The sequence below is a fragment of the Leopardus geoffroyi genome, chromosome A2 (assembly GCF_018350155.1).
Source record: "Leopardus geoffroyi isolate Oge1 chromosome A2, O.geoffroyi_Oge1_pat1.0, whole genome shotgun sequence".
NCBI lineage: Eukaryota > Metazoa > Chordata > Mammalia > Carnivora > Felidae > Leopardus > Leopardus geoffroyi.
Window position 1 is genome coordinate 78,846,690 of NC_059331.1, and position 16,467 is coordinate 78,863,156.

General features: G+C 38.9%; 1 protein-coding gene and 1 long non-coding RNA gene across 2 annotated transcripts in view; one reads left to right on the forward strand and one right to left on the reverse strand.

The window, feature by feature from the left end:
* Positions 1 to 8,887, forward strand: part of NAMPT (nicotinamide phosphoribosyltransferase) — a 39,078-nt gene extending 30,191 nt beyond the window's left edge. The window contains exons 9-11 of the mRNA XM_045494470.1: positions 2,593 to 2,733; positions 3,820 to 3,954; positions 5,942 to 8,887. Of these exons, the coding sequence (XP_045350426.1) occupies positions 2,593 to 2,733; positions 3,820 to 3,954; positions 5,942 to 6,052 (387 nt within the window). The 3' untranslated portion in view covers positions 6,053 to 8,887. The remainder of the gene's footprint in view (positions 1 to 2,592; positions 2,734 to 3,819; positions 3,955 to 5,941) is intronic.
* On the reverse strand, positions 5,129 to 14,440 carry LOC123606316. The gene is made up of 3 exons (XR_006716225.1): positions 14,328 to 14,440; positions 8,929 to 9,016; positions 5,129 to 5,647 (listed from the first exon to the last, which is right to left on the reverse strand). It is a non-coding gene; the product is annotated as an uncharacterized LOC123606316 (long non-coding RNA).
* Positions 14,441 to 16,467: the final 2,027 nt, after the last annotated feature.

Sequence of the window (16,467 nt, forward strand, 5' to 3'; positions counted from 1 at the left end):
GTTAATTGCTTAAAGTTTGTAATAAACGCAGTTGACCCTTGAATAGCACAGGGGTTAGGGTCATGGACACTCCCCTGTATCCCACACAGTCAAAAAATCCATGTATAACTTTTGACTCTACCAAAACTTAACTCCTAGAAGAATGCCATTGACCAGAAGCCTTACAATAACATCAATAGTCGATTAACATGTATATATGTATTATGTACTGTATTATTATATACTGTATTCCTAGTAAGCTAGACAAAAGAAATATTTCTTTTATATAATTATATATTATATAATAGATATTTTATTAGAAAAAATATTAGGTAAAATATTAAGAAAATTGTAAGGAAGAGAAAATACATTTATAGTACTATACTGTATTTATCAAAAAAAATCTGTGTATGTAAGTGGACTGGTGCAAACAAACCCATGTTTCAACAGGCAGCTGTACTAGTGAGTTAAGGTCTAGGTGTATCAGCCATACCACACTTAACTACTCTCTGTCCTTAATTGGGCACCCTTGATGAGCCTGAAGAAGCGTCACCATGAAACAAAATGCCAAACAACATTTCCTTGTATATAAAACAAAACATTTTGACACTGCTTAAGTAGGTGTGTTTTATTGGAATGGAGCTGCACATACTTGACAATTTATTATAAAACCTGAATGGTATTAATGTATGCTTTCTTAAAAAGTATAAAATGGTTTATCACCTCTTCTAAACATTAACTGTCATCACTGTTACTGTTAGATTTAGCCAAACAGTGTTCTAGTATCTTAAAACTTTTGCCTCTTTTTCCCCCAAATAAGCTTTTAAAGAGCTATTATTTCATTTTAACAAATACCTAAAATACTCCATAAAAATTAAGGTTATCATTTGATATTATAATTTAGACTACTATCGTAAAACCACTGATATTTTAACGTCTATCAGCCTCAGATGGTATCCATTTTCATAACACAAGTTATTAAAGGATTTTTCTGTTTGCAAGAATTTGGTGTGGTGAGAGTAAGGGCAGTATTCAAAGTGTAAATAGTTTGTGTTCCAAAAGATCCATATAAAAGAAAGAACTATTGCATATAACAAACTGTGTTTCTGTGGTGATGTGCATGTAAAGTTCCAGAATGAGGTTTCTGGAATAGATCTCTTGCAATTACAGAAATGAGGTTTTTTCCACCCAGCTCTCCCAAACCGCTTTACCTAAGAAAAGTGGAAACTCCCCAAACTCCTCTAAGTGATTTGGTGTTGGGACATTAGGGGCTTCCATGTGAGAAGGAAGGAAGGCATAACGTCTGCAATGAGGAGGAAGACCTAAGTACAGAAATCTCAGCGGGCATTTTTTTAATAGCTGTTGTCTCCTTAGCTAACGTAAGGGTTTCTTACCTCATCATCAGTTAAGAACTGTTACCCATACCTGCATTTTAGCAGGTTTAGCAGGTGCTGTCACCCACATTTCTCCCTCTTTCAGATGAAACATCATGGGCAGGGACCTGTGCCATTGTCAGAAAACCCATTAGCTCTTCTCATGGCTCAGACCTGGCATTCAGCTCTTTAAAAGTCAGGTGGTTCAGTCAGGTATTTGAACTTCCCTTTAAAAACCAAAGTTTCCTTTCCTTTTTTTTTTTTTTTTTTTAAATGCTGAGAATGCAAGTGCATTTTTTTAAGTTGAGACTCAGCTTAAAACTTGAACTTTTTTTTTTTTAACTTTACGAACAAGGAGTTAAATATTGAGACAGGTACTCTTTATTCATCCCTGACCAAGGTTTCACCAGTGCCAGTTTGTGTTAATGCAGATGCACTTGTGTGTTGGTTTACATAAAGGGTAATACCTGCTTTCTTCATCCTGGAGGGGGCTCAAAATAAGTTTTCCGAAGTAGGAAAAGGAACTGTATGGTTTTGCTTCCTACATATAGTAGATGCCTTAATTTTGACACAATGAAAAATCTGTTTAACTTCAGACTTCTCTCATTGTCAGCCTCACTTTTGAACTTGGCTCTTCATGGTCAGTCTTCCCTGTGACATGTCATGAAGTTGATGGTATAACCCCACTCTGGGGTTTTTGTGTACCAGAATGAATCCACTTATTTCAGTAAAGAGGCAAAAATCTCTTTTGTGTTAGACACAATTCACCAGGTGAATCCTTGACTCCACAGCCATACCCCCAGGAGGTCACCCCGTACACAACCCAGCTCTCCTAAGCAAACACACGAGTGGTCCTCCGCTGTCTCCCTGGCAGCTGTCAACACATTTGTGTTCATGTAGATTTCCGGCACAAGACCTTACGTGTCTTATCACCAGTTACTTCTCATTCCCTCATTTCCCTCATTCCCCCGACCCTAACCACAGCCACAGTGACAACACAACAAATTCAGGAGCTCTGAATGAAATCCTCCTTCTGCACTTACACCTCAGCCTGGCATTTTTGAAGGTGGGTAGGTCTTTTAAAAGAGAAAATGTGGACTATAACTCTGTAGGCCTTACTCTTCACTGTGTATGGTGTTATAAAATGGCTCCAGGATGTTTTACTTTATTCATCACTATGACCCAGGGGAAATAACCTCCTTCCTTTTTTCAAATTACTTAGTGTTTTTTGATCTTCTAGATTGTAGAAGGCATGAAGCAAAAAAAATGGAGTATTGAAAACATTGCTTTCGGTTCTGGTGGAGCTTTGCTACAGAAGTTAACAAGAGATCTGTTGAATTGTTCCTTCAAGTGTAGCTATGTTGTAACCAATGGCCTTGGGGTATGTCCTTCAACTTTTACTCTTGTGTTAGTACCTTCTTTATGTGTCAGGTAGAATGCAGTTACTGAATGCAGTAGTCAAAGGATATGTCCTAAACTACGTTGTCAGGTACCACTGACCTTGACTCAAAGCAAGGAAAGAAAAGAGATCTTAGGTAAAAAAAAAAATGACATGACTTGGAGAAAGGAGGAAAAAGAAGCTGATTATTTGAGAAGTAATGCAAGCCAGTCATTGCCTACTCGTTCAGTATTAGAGTCAAAAAGTTTACCATTTTGAAGGGGAATGTCAGCTAACCCAGCCATCATATATGAAAGATAAGCAGGTGTGTAAGCACCATCAGTGTTTTAGGAAGGTGGAGCATGGAGTGGGAGTTGTGATACCAGAATCCTGTTTTAATAGCCTTAGAACGGGACCCCAAGCTGCCTGTTTCAGGCAGCTGAACAACAAGGGTCTTCGTAGGCTCTTGAGACTCTATGGATCCAAAGGTGGGAGTGGGAGATATTAAGAATTCTTCAGAACACCTGGGTTCTGGGTTGGTTCCTTGCTTTCCTCACCTCTGTCTTTGGAACCTTCTGGGGTTGATCATGTGCTTCTCCACCAGACCATCACTCCTTGCTTCTATTATGTTGGCCTCCTACCTTTCTGCTCTTTAAACAAACCTTGTGTTCTCCTCAGGTTCTCTAGGTCTTTGCTTTTCATAGTAACAAGGAATAAAGTAAAAGGTAACAAAAGGAAAAGTTATGGAGTATGGAATGGAAGCCTTTACCTTAGTAAAAATCTTAGTTCCCTTGCCACAGATTATATAATACAGTTGACATAGTTTTTTTTGTTTTCTTTTCCCAGTAGCCTGCATGTGCTATACTGGAATGTTAGGATATTCAAGACTTCAATTTTGTTCATAACCCTTTTCCCTAACAGAGGACTCTGTCTTCCAACAGAGGCTAGAGTTCTGTTTCTAAAAGTCCGATGTGGATTCATTTAGTTATACCAATGAAGTGCCTTAGGTTTATATATAAATTATGTATAAACTTTGTTCTTTAATGGGAATAACATTTCTGATTAGTCTTTTATTTCTCTTTCTTCCAGATTAATGTCTTCAAGGACCCCGTTGCTGATCCCAACAAAAGATCCAAAAAGGGCCGATTATCTTTACATAGGACACCAGCAGGGAATTTTGTTACACTTGAGGAAGGAAAAGGAGACCTTGAGGAATATGGTCATGTATGTTATCTTTGCTGATTTTCCATATTATGAAAGCGGGCTCTTACGTTGCATTTTTAAAGTATCTCCAGAATGTTTTTTTCTTGAAGGACAAAGTACTTTTGCTGTAAAACGTGTGTGTTGCTAACCTAGCAACCAAAATAAGATGAAAACCAAGAAGGGGCTAGATCATAAATAAGAACTGTGCATACAGTGGGTGACAAACTAGGACATTTCATAAAAAAGCAAAAGTTCATCTACACAGTGGGCAGCAGGGTAGTGGCTGATGAACTTCAGCAAGCCCTCGTGTACTCCACCGTACTGTTAGTGCCAACTTGGCAGCCAGTCCTTTCTGAAAAGGAACGGCTAAAAATACTTAAAGGAAGCTATTTATGTTGTAAAACTGGTAATTTAATAAAGGAAGGGCTATCCAAATTCTAAGGTGTTGAAAGATAATCCCATTTTTTAAAAACTTAACAGAATCCAGTTGAGATGGTTTTCTGTAGTCTCCTGTGCTTCTCACAGCAATTCTGGGCTACAAAAGCAGATTATGTTATCTTAATATAAGATGTGAAAACATTATGACTGGATTCTGATTACATAATAATAATAATAATGATAGGTGAAACCTACATTAAACCAAGTTTTCTGATTCAAGTCAACCAAACTGGAAAAGTTTATAGTGTGCTTAAGTGGTCCATATGATCTGATGCTCTTTAACATAAAAAATACACTTATATTTGTAAACTCAGAAGCTACAAAATGGATTTTAGCCGCTGGATTGAAAAAACTCATTTTTAGAGGAAAACTGCTCCAAACATAAAACACTAATTTATCACTGTAGATTCTTTATACCATTTCAGATATTCTACTTATGGTATATGTGATACTAAGTTTTGAGCTAGAACTGAACATTTTACTGTATTTAATGAAAAATAAGTTCCTAAACAAACTTTTCAATATAGCCTGTTGTTCAGGTCGTTAAGTAGCCTTCACTGAACTCTTGTAGCTACTGAGAGTTTGCCGAATGAGTGTGTCCAGATGGACTGATAAAGTCAGTGTAGACAAAGTCCCAACTATGGCTTTAAAATGCATTGATTTCAAGAGTATGTAAATGACACCCTAGAACATCTGAGGCAGTAATCAGTTATAATCATCTAGGCATTTTAAGAATAGGAACCACCATTCCTTGATGCTTGATGATATTTAACTTTATAAAAGAAAAGGTTATGCACCTCAATCTTGATGGAAAACTTAGGCACAACAGATTACATCTGTCGATTTTTCAGAGGAAACCAAGGGCAGACAATTCCTTAGGGAGTCGAAAGTGGCTTTCTCAGACTCCAAAAGGAATTCAGTCTTCTCAGTTGACTGTTGTTACCCTTGCATCGATCAAATGGATTATGTGTATCAGTAACTTCTGTAATATACACCAAGTTTTTAAATCCGTCCTTGAGCATTCATCAAGAAGCCAATACTTACTTCTGTTTCTGGTTTGGTTTCTTGTTTTTTTAGGTTTTTTTTGTTGTTGTTGTTCTAAGTCCAAAACTCAGTGACTAGGAAATTAAATTCCAGGGTTATAAGTTTAATCAGTGTTGAGTCTGTTGTCTAGGAACAAGGGAAGGCCTGGCAGGCTTTCCTTGCTCACTGTCAGTCATAATTATCAGCAACAGCCATGATTCTTCTGGGCAACCAAGCAATAAGCATCTTCCACCTGGAAAAATAAAGAGAAGGATCAGCTACCGTTTTCGTCTTTTCCCTTCAAGGAAAACTTTTACGAATATTTAGATCGTTGCTTTATATAAAAGCTAAATATTTCTACATAGCCATTTTAGATAGTGCCGTGCTTTCCGCCTGCTCCACCAGCACTGCGTGTAAACATTCATAATTTGAATGCCATCAAACATCTCTGTATTTGACTAGTGAGTCTGACTCCTCAAAGCCTTAACTTCTTTTGCTCGATCGTCTGATATAACGGTTACATTTTAGTCTTATTATATTTGTGCAGGATCTTCTCCATACTGTCTTCAAGAATGGGAAGGTGACAAAAAGCTATTCATTTGATGAAATCAGAAAAAATGCAGAGCTGAATATCGAACTGGAAGTAGCGCCTCATTAGGGTTTATGACTGGGTGTGCGTGCTCGCCTGCGTGTGTGTGTACACGTGCATACATGCACGTGTGCACTGGCGTGTGAGTATGTAATCATGTTTATTGTACAGATGTGGGGGTTTCTTTGTGTTTTATGATACATTACAGCCAAATTATTTGTTGGTTTATGGACATACTGCCCTTTCATTTTTTGTTTTTTTCCAGTGTTTAGGTGATCTCAAATTAGGAAATGCACTTAACCATGTAAAAGATTAATGATAAGTAAGCTTTTTAGGGCCCTTTGCCAATAGATAGTAATTCTATCTGGTATTGATCTTTTCACAAATAACCGAACCCAGAAACTTTTATATATAACTGAAGATCACATAAAACAGATTTGCATAAAATTATCATTGATTGCTTTATGTTTATATTTAACTTGTATTTTTGTACAAACAAGATTGTGTAAGATATATTTAAAGTTTCAGTGATTTAACAGTCTTTCCAACTTTTCATGATTTTTATGAGCACAGACTTTCAAGAAAATACTTGAAAATAAATTACATTGCCTTTTGTCCATTAATCAGCAAATAAAACATGGCCTTAACAGAGTTGTTTGTGTTATTGTACAATTTGAAAGTTATGTCAGGACATACCCTATAGAATTACTAACCTCACTGCCCCTTGTAGAATATGTATTAATCATTCTACATTAAAGAAAATAATGGTTCTTACTGGAATGTCTAGGCACTGTACAGTGATTATATATGTTAGTCATTGTATTGTACCAGTGAAATGCCAAATTTGAAGGCCTGTACTGCAATTTTATATGTCAGATATTGCCTGTGGCTCTAACATGCACCTCAAGATTTTAAGGAGATGTTTTTAGAGAGAATTTCTGCTTCCACTACAGAATATATACATAAATGTAAAATATTAACAAAAGTGGAAGTAGTGTATTTTAAAGTAATTACACTTCGGAATTTATTTTTCCTATTCTATAGTTGATATGACTGAAATGAATTACTGGAATGGGTAGTGAGTGTACTTATTTTAAATGTTTTGATTCTGTTATATTTTTCATTAAGTTTTTTTAAAAATTAAATTGAATATTAAATTGTATGGACATCATTTATTAAACTGAATCCCTCCATAAATAATAAGCAGGTTCTTAAATGAGGATAAGTTAAAGCATGAGGACATAAGTTTGAATAGAAAAGTCTTAACCAAAAATAGTAAGTTGGCTACATGCAAAGCAAAGCGTTCAACATCAAAATGTTCTAGAGTGATTAACTGCTAGATTCTGAGTCAGTCATCTGACTAGAGACCAGGTTTGGTTTAGTTTGGTTTTTTAATGATTCTGTTTTATTTATATCTGTTGTTCTAAGGCAGGAGGCCGACTAAGGCCTGCAGGCCAAATTCAGACTGCTATTTTTGTAAATACCTATGTCTATGACTGCTTTCTCAGGGCAGCACAGAAGTCAAGTAGTTACATAGTGACCATATGACCCACAAAGCCTGAAATGTTTATTACCTGGCCCTTTGCAGAAAAAGTTTGTTGACCCCTGGGGTCTAAGAAGAGGAGCGTGCCTTGAAGTATAAGAGAAATGTTGAGTTCGGGGAAGGGAGGAAGCTTTGTTGATAAGGAGTTTGTCTCTCTTTTATCCTTTCTTTTATTTAAACATCTCATCTTGGAAGACTGATTTTTGAAAGCTTTAACATGACATTAAATGTGAAATTTTAAATACTGAAAAGCCATAAATCATCTGTCCTAAACAGTTACATGAGAAGGTATTTATCAGTGGAATAATCGAAGTAGAAGTCTATTAAATGTCTCCTATAAACATCATTAAAAAGAACATGGTTTTTGCAGATGATTCTAAACCCTTGTTTAATGAGAATAAGCATTATTTTATTAAGAGTTTTCATCCTGTAATTCCTGGTGGAAAATAGTTTTAAGCTGATTCTTTTAAATGTATCTAAAAATTAGTAATATTAAGAAGAACACAACTTTCTTCACCAGATGTGATGGGGGTTAGAGAATTAAAAAAAAAACCATATTTATCACCAAATAACAACTTTGATAAACGATCCATAATTTTGGTTTTCTTTAAACATGGGAATTCTACTATAAACAGTATTCTTTGTGTGCTGGGACTTTCAGCAGTTTCAGAGTAGCTGGAGTTTTACTTTAAAAAAATCTACACTTGTACATGGCCGTAGATTGTAGAAGAGGTGGAATGATTAATTCTTTTAGCCACTTGGAACCAATGAATCTGAATTTCTGTCACTAAACACTTAGTATTTGGCCATCCCCATTCTCAGTAGCAAATGGTTAACATAGTTCTCAAGTAGGATTCCACTGTGTGTCACCTTTAAATCAGTCTAACTCTTCCAGACAAAAGCAAATGGCATGTATGGGTTTGCTTAGGTCCTTAGATTTGCAGTTGACATCAGTTAATCCCTCTCAATTCATACTATCATGAAGTATTTGTATTTTAAATAGAAGATAGGAGTTCTGTGTTAAGACTCTTTATTTGTACTCTATACTTAAAGTCAAATGGTTTTAATCCCTTATTTCCTTTCTTGAAATAAATTGTTATGAAAAATATTTTATAACAAAATTCATCTTGGAAAACCAGAAAGAGAAAAATGGCAAGGTAATTATTGTTCTGTTTGCCATAATTTAGAATTCAGCACTTAAACAAGTATTTTGTAGTTTTACATTCCTTTTTAACCCATTCAGTGGAGAACGCTCAGCTTTTCTCCCAAGTTGTATGTTAATTCTAATATGTATACAACATCAAATATAAACATGTAATTAACATGGAAATAAAGTTTAGCTCTATTAGCGAAATGTTAAATTTGACTCTGTGCTTCAAATAATGGCCATTTCTAGACTTACCCTCTTTTAGGTACTCCTCTATTTTCTGCCTTGTGCAACCATCTGAATGGCAGTGCCTCTTATTAAGGACACTGGAGAGAGACCAGATCTGGAGGGAAAGGGCAGAATTTCTAGGTTAAGATCTTTCACGAGATGCTATAGAGACACTTAGATGTGGATGTTAGGTAGCTGGATATACAGATTTGGGGACACGTGAAAGGGTACCTCACTAGGAAGCATATAAAATATGGCCTGGCAAACCACATGCAAAATCCAGCCCGTCTGTTTTTGTAAACAGAGGCTTTTGGAATAAGCCATGCCCATTAGTCTAATTTCTTGTTTATGGCCGCTTTCATGCTACCATAACAGAGTTGAGAAGTTGCTAAAGACAGACTTTGTACCCTGCAAAGCCCAATAATTTTACTTTATGGCCCTTTAAAGTAGAAAATATGCCAACCTGCAGTAGAGTACAAGGAAAAGAAAACTGAGGGAAAAACCAGAGGAACTCTACAAAAGTTAAGTGGCAGAAGGTAAGAAGGCAAAGGAGACTGACAAGTGGTAGTCGAAGAGATGAGAGGAAAACCAGGAGGAGTAAAGGAAGAAGAAGGGAGTTTTTCGGCACAGTACGGAATGCTGCTGAGAGACCAAGTAGAGTGAGGGATTAAAAGCATCGACTGAATTTAACCGGGAAATAACCAGTGGCTTGCAAACATTCCCTCCACAGCAGCTGAGGCAGCACATGGCAGAAAGAAGCTATCTTACAAAACTTTGAATTTTGGACAAGAAAAGGAGAGAATGAAGCAACAATGTGTCTCCCTTTCCCGTTTTAGCTACTGCTTTACTTTCTAAAAAGGACCCGGGAAAGAGGGAGAAGTTGAAGATAAGAGAGCCAAAAGGAATCAGTGATGCTTTTGGGTTCCATACAAGGTTGGAAGAGGATGGGGTCCAAAGCGCCTGTGGAGAAACTGGCTGGCTTTCACATGGAAGGGGTGCTTCTATTCTAGAAAGAAGGAGAAGGGGATAGGTGCACATGCAGGCTTCGGTTTCCTCGGTAAAGTCAGAGACCAAAGGAGACTGGACTTCTGAAAAAGGTTTTAAAATGGTTTTTGTGGAGAATGAAGTGACCAGATGTACAGCAGGATGATAGAACGGTATGGAGGACCCACCTATTTGGTGACTGAGAATTTAAAGTTTAATTTGCCTGTTATGATCTTTGTTCCCCTCCATAGTAGCACCCCAATGCCTGGGTACAGACAGAGAAAATGGAGATACTTGCTGTTTTCCCAGATGAATTTGATCAAAGGGATGCTAACTGAATAACTGCTGAAACTGTGGTCCTACATATTTAACCTGTGGATAGGTAAGGACATGAGGGCTACACAGAGCATTGGGAAGACAGTAAGGAGCCTGATGGATAGTCTGATAACAGATCTGGGCTGCTGGGAGTTGCTGGAACAAGCAGGTTTGGAAGGACAGGAAACACTAGTCTCAGACCAGGATGTGTGGATTAGTGATCAGAGAGGAGCAAGGTCATGGTGGAGTGTGATCTTGCAGTGGCTAAATGAAGATCATGAGACCAAACGAGAACAGGAAACCTGAAAGGACAGTTGGGTGGGATGGTGAACATTAAAATCATCCAGGAGGACTGCAGAAGTTGAAGTAGAGAGGAAAGCTAGGTCAGGCACTGACATGTTCAGTGAATGAAGAGAAGGGACCAGGAGGTCAGCAGGAGGCAGCGTCAGTGAAGGGTGTGAGCCTCAAAGAGATAGGGCAGAGGAGACCACGGACTCAGGCCAGCCTGCAAGAGGAGGAACTCAGGGTCTGAGCACGCATGGACGAGTACAGACTGATTAAAAAGCACCTGTGTATTGCCAAAGGTTTGGTGTCCTTTACCAGGCCCTCAGTCAATATTTGTTGACTTGATGAATGAAGGGAAGGAATAATTTAGATTTTAAAAAGTCTTGATTTTATTAGCTTGCTACAAACATCCCTTCCACTGACACAGGCCCAAGTGTTCAAGCCTTTAAATACATTTTTGAATGTGTTTTGTCTTGAATGTGAAGATTTACTTTTTTTTTTTTTTTTTTTTTTTTTTTAAGCAACCAAAGCATTCTGCAGCCAATTAAAATCAGTCCTCTCTCTCGTATTCGGGTTCTTCTCACCTTGTTTTAAATTATTGTTTTATTTGAAGATATCTGTTCCCTAGAGACAAACTCCATCTTTATTTGGTTCACAGTTCTTCATTCTATTAAAACTTATTAAATTATTTGTTTGGGTTATTCCAGCAAAGAGAAATACGCTCTTGAAAGGAATTTTAGAATCATTCAAATTACCAACTTCACCAAAATTTTTTTAATTAACATAAAAGTGGGTCCTTGGGGCGCCTGGGTGGCGCAGTCGGTTAAGCGTCCGACTTCAGCCAGGTCACGATCTCGCGGTCCGTGAGTTCGAGCCCCGCGTCAGGCTCTGGGCTGATGGCTTGGAGCCTGGAGCCTGTTTCCAATTCTGTGTCTCCCTCTCTCTCTACCCCTCCCCCGTTCATGCTCTGTCTCTCTCTGTCCCCAAAATAAATAAATAAAAAAAAAAAAAAAAGTGGGTCCTTGATGATCAGGAATTTTGCCTGTATGCTATCACATGGGTGGCCAAGCCTTCACTTGACTGGTACAAAGGACTCTTGGTGACTTAATTAGTATTCATAAGGGACATGGAACTTTTACCACTTTTCAGGGCTTGTGCTGCTCTCTTGGTGAGTAGTATAAGCTGCCAGGTCACTTTTCTGCCAGTCTATAGCATAGTCTCCACAGAAAAATACACTCTTCGTTTATATTGATTTATATTCATCCCAGAAAAAGCAGTATCATTCTTTGATTGACAACAAATTTTATTTTATCCTGTAATTGGCTATTGAGCTCTTACTTCTTTGACTTAAAACTTAGGGAAGGCATAGGTTTTAACGAAGATGGATTAGCTACTGTGCTTATGAACAGTCCTGATGCATGAACTGGCTACAAGTTTGATTCTGATGCGGTCTTCCTGAGTAGCCTGAAGATTCCTAGCAGATTTCTAAGCTTGGGGAAAAAAACAACTCTTACCTTCAACCTCTCAGTTTCTATTCCTTCCTCTTCAGGAGCAAACATGTTCCTGTTTCATCCTTTTAGGAAACGTAAATCTCGTTAACATCAGCTCTAAGCTCCCTTCTTCCATTCAGATCCAGAGTTCTCAAGCTGTGCACATTTACTGCCTCACTTTTCCCACCCCCCTCTGGTTATTGTCCCTCATACAGTGACCTCTTGCCAACTGGGTGTGTTTACTTCTGATCTTATCAGAGGATCTCTTCTGTATTTGCCACTAATAATTCATTCCTTAAAACTACTCCTTTGTCCTCTGTTGTAATATGATGTCTCCCTTCTCTTTCCTGGGCTCTTATTCACACACTTACCTTTTAAATGTCCTATCCCATTTATCGCCACAGTCATCTTGGCTGATCTCAGCCATTCTCATGGTCTCAGCTATCCCCTATCTACTAAAGCCTCCATGCATTGATCTCTAGCCCAGACCTCTGAATTTTTCTACCTGTGATGCATTCCCACCCAGAGACCTACTCAAATACAGCAGGTCCAAACTTATCATGTTCCTGGATTTCTACCTAATTTGGGGGTTCAACCACCCACCCAAATGAGACTTCCCACTCCATTACCCCACATGTGATCAGACTCACAGTCCTGTTGATCTACATACTAAATATTATGATATGTCTTCCCTCTAACTCTCATTTCAGACTTGGAAATCTCTTCCTGAAACAATACAAAAAATATAACGCGTTTTCCTATCCCAGACCCTCTCCCTCCCATTCTACTACCAGAGTATATTTATAACAAAATCCAATAGCTTTAGTCCCCTGTTTAAAACATTTGAAACTCCCTCTAGCCTCCAGGATAATGCTCAGAATCCAGCCTAACCCACAAAACTCTCTGATCTGGCCCATGCTACACAGATAGCCTCATGTTTTGCTTTTAATTTTCTGTGCCAGCATCACTGACTTGCTCTACCTTACATTCACGCACACATATTCACGATACACAATTTTCGGCCTTTGCCCATGCTGACCTCTTAGCCAAGAATGCCTTCCTCTGGCTAACACATTTTAGGTGATTAGGTGATAATGCCTCCAAGAAGCATTCAACAACTTGCTTATCTGCTATCCTTACTCCACATGCCCTTCTGGGCTCCACAAGTATTGAGTGTATTTCTAAACTAGCACTTGCAATCCATAGATCTATGTCCTAGGGTGTAGGATGGTGTTTTATTCATCCCTGCTTCCTGCATTCAGCGCACAGTACACACTCAAACGTTTGTTGAATAAATGTCATTAAGATGAACACTTAAAAAGTTGATTTATTTTGAGAGAGAGAGCGCACAAGGTGGGGAGGGACAGAGAGAGAGAGAATCCCAAGCAGGCTCTGCACTGACAGCCAGAGCTCAATGTGGGGCTCGAACTCACAAACTGAGATCGTGACCTGAGCCGAAATCAAGAGCTGGATGCTTGACTGAGCCAACCAGTAGCCCCAAGACAAACACTTTTCTATAATGTCTACATAATGCTAATACCCTGAACATTTCACTAAGTGTTTAAAAAGTAGAACATTTTTATTAAGTTTTTTTTAATGAATAACTTTCAAAGCATGATCACATGCTACTGTCTTTTTGAAAAATCATTACAGTATATTCATGAAATAAAGGGTTTCATCAAAATGTAGATTAGAGCCCAGAGATTGGATGATGGCATGAAGGAGGAGGCCCCTAGGTACGCCGGGTCCCATGAATACAACGAGATGAGTATCAAATCATTCTAAATCCCCCAGAAATTGACCTGAAGACTGGCAGAACAAACTCCACAACTAAAGGTACAGAAGAAGCCATCATGAAGAAGTTAGGAAGCGGGAGACGCGGTTTGGGAGAGAAACGGATCGAGGCTGCTGTGGTGGGGAGGAAGCTGCGGTCGCGGAGACAGGCTAGAGGCAGACTGACACAGGGAAATGAATGCTCATAGCACTTGGCTTCAAAAGTGACAGGGGCCAAATTTCATGAGTTCTTGCAGTCAGTAGGGCTTAAAAGCCTAGAGTTTTAAAGGTCAGAGGCTTGGCTGGGATGGAGCCCAGGCAGAGCCCAAGGGCACTGTGCTGCTGTCGCAGAGAAGGCAGGCGAACAGCCCACAGACCTACAGCATGGAAACAGATGTGAAGCATGCCTGAGGCACACAGCGGGGAGGTGTCTGCTCGTCTCCAAGCACATCTCCAAGAGACAGGGTTCATGGAGAGACCCTTCTGATGATAAAGGAATGGCCGTTTCCCTCTGCCACCCCTCAGCGTAAGCACAGGGCAACCTGAAGGAACAGCGCAGCACCCACACTCCGTACCTACCTTGATCACACCAAGCCCCGACACCCAGCGGAACCACCTTTCTAGCCCTGCTGCCTGAGTCCCAGTGTGGTGGGCTCCTTCCCCAGAGGACTTCCCCAACCTACTGTGCACAGTGTCTACCAACTTGGGAATATCGCAGGGTCTCAATTCTGGTGGTGGTGAGGTCTTGTTTCACACGCACCAAAGCTAAAACAGCACATTCAGGCCAGGGATGAAATTTTACCACCCACAACAGGAAAAAAGAGCCCCTGCAGGTGACTGCCCTGAAGCATAAAGTAGCCAGGACACGACAGCCGAGCACACGGCAGGACACGTTGGGAGACATGCAGAAGTGCCAGGTCCTGGGGAACAGGGACACCACATGGGACGGTACCACAGGACCACTTCTTAATGAAGCCATTACCCTCGAGAACAAGAACAGGAGTTGCAGTTCTTTCCTGACGTATGGAAGCAAGCACAGATAAGACAAAATCAGACAGAAACTTGTGCCAAATGAAAGAACGGGACAAGGCCATAAGCAAAACAGATTAATAAGTAACATGCCTGATTTTTCTTTTCTTTTTTTAATGTTTTTTTTTTTGAGAGAGAGCATGAGTGGGGGAGGGGTAGAGAGGAGGGAGACTGATGACCTCAAGCAGGCTCTGAGCTGTCAGCACAGAGCCCGACGCAGGACTCAAACTCACAAACCATGAGATCATGACCTGAGCTGAAGGTGGACGCTTAACTGACTGAGCCACTGGGCACCCCAACAGAGAATTTAAAGTAATGATCATTAAAAAAACCCTCACTGGACTTGAGAAAAGAGGGGAAGGCATTAGTGAGACTATTAACACAGAGATAAGGAATAACACAGCAAAGATAAAGGGCTCAATAAATGAACTCAGAAACATGCTTGATGGAATGAGCAGCAGGCTGGAAGAACATAAACAAATTAATAACTACAAGACAGAGTGATGGAAAGTAATCAAGCTGAACAAAAGAGAAAAAAAGAATTATGCAAAATGAGAATAGATTTAGGGAACTCAGTGTCTCCATCAAATAATACTCAAATTATCAGAGTCCCTGAAATAGAAGAGAGAAAGGGGGGAATAAAATGTATTTGAAGAAATAATAGCTGAAAAGTTACTTAACCTAGGGAAGGAAACATATCCAGGTATAGGAGACAAAGAGGACTCCCCCCACAAACCCCCAAAATCAACAAAAGCAGATCCAAAGACCTATTGTAATTAAATTGGCAAAATACAGTGATAAAGAAAATGTAAAAGCAGCAAGACAAAATAAGACAGTGACTTACAAGGGAAACCCTGTAAGGTTATTAAGGGATTTTTCAGCAGAAACTTACCAAGCAAAAATGGAATGGTATGATATATTCTAGTGCTATTTGGGAAAAATCTGCAGCCAAAAATATCAAGCAAGGCTATCTATCGTTCAGAATAGGAGAGAGAATTTCCCAGACAGCAAAGACTAAAGGAATTCATGACCACTAAACGAGTCCTGCAGGAAATATTAAAGGGGACCCTGAGTGGAAAGGAGAGACTAAAAGTGACAATATAAAAATAGGAAACACAAAAGCAATTAAAATGAATATTTCTCTAAAACGTCAAGGAACTCACAAGATAAAAGGAAGTAAAACATGACAACATATACCTAAAATGTGGGGAGGAGTAAAGAATAGGTTCAAACTTAATCTTCAACTTAATATAGACTGCTATATGCTAGAGGTTACATACAAACCTAATGGTAACCATTAGGTAACCATCAAAAACCACTCAAATATGAAACAAAGAGAAAGGAATCCAAATACATCATTAACAAAAACCAGCAAACCATGAAAGACAAAAGATGAGAGAAAATCTTGAGAACCACAAAAAAATAAGGTGACAATAAGTACATATCAGTAATTACTTTGAATGTAAATGGACTAAACACTCCAATCAAAAGACACAGGGTGACAGAATGGATTAAAAAAAACAAGACCCATCTACATCCTGCCTACAAGAGACTCCTTTTACACCTAAAGACACGTGCAGATTAAAAGTGAGGGAATGGAGCAACATCTACCATGCAAATGAATGTCAAAAGAAAGTTGGAGTAGCAATACTTATATCAGACAAATTAGACTTAAAAACTATAACAAGAG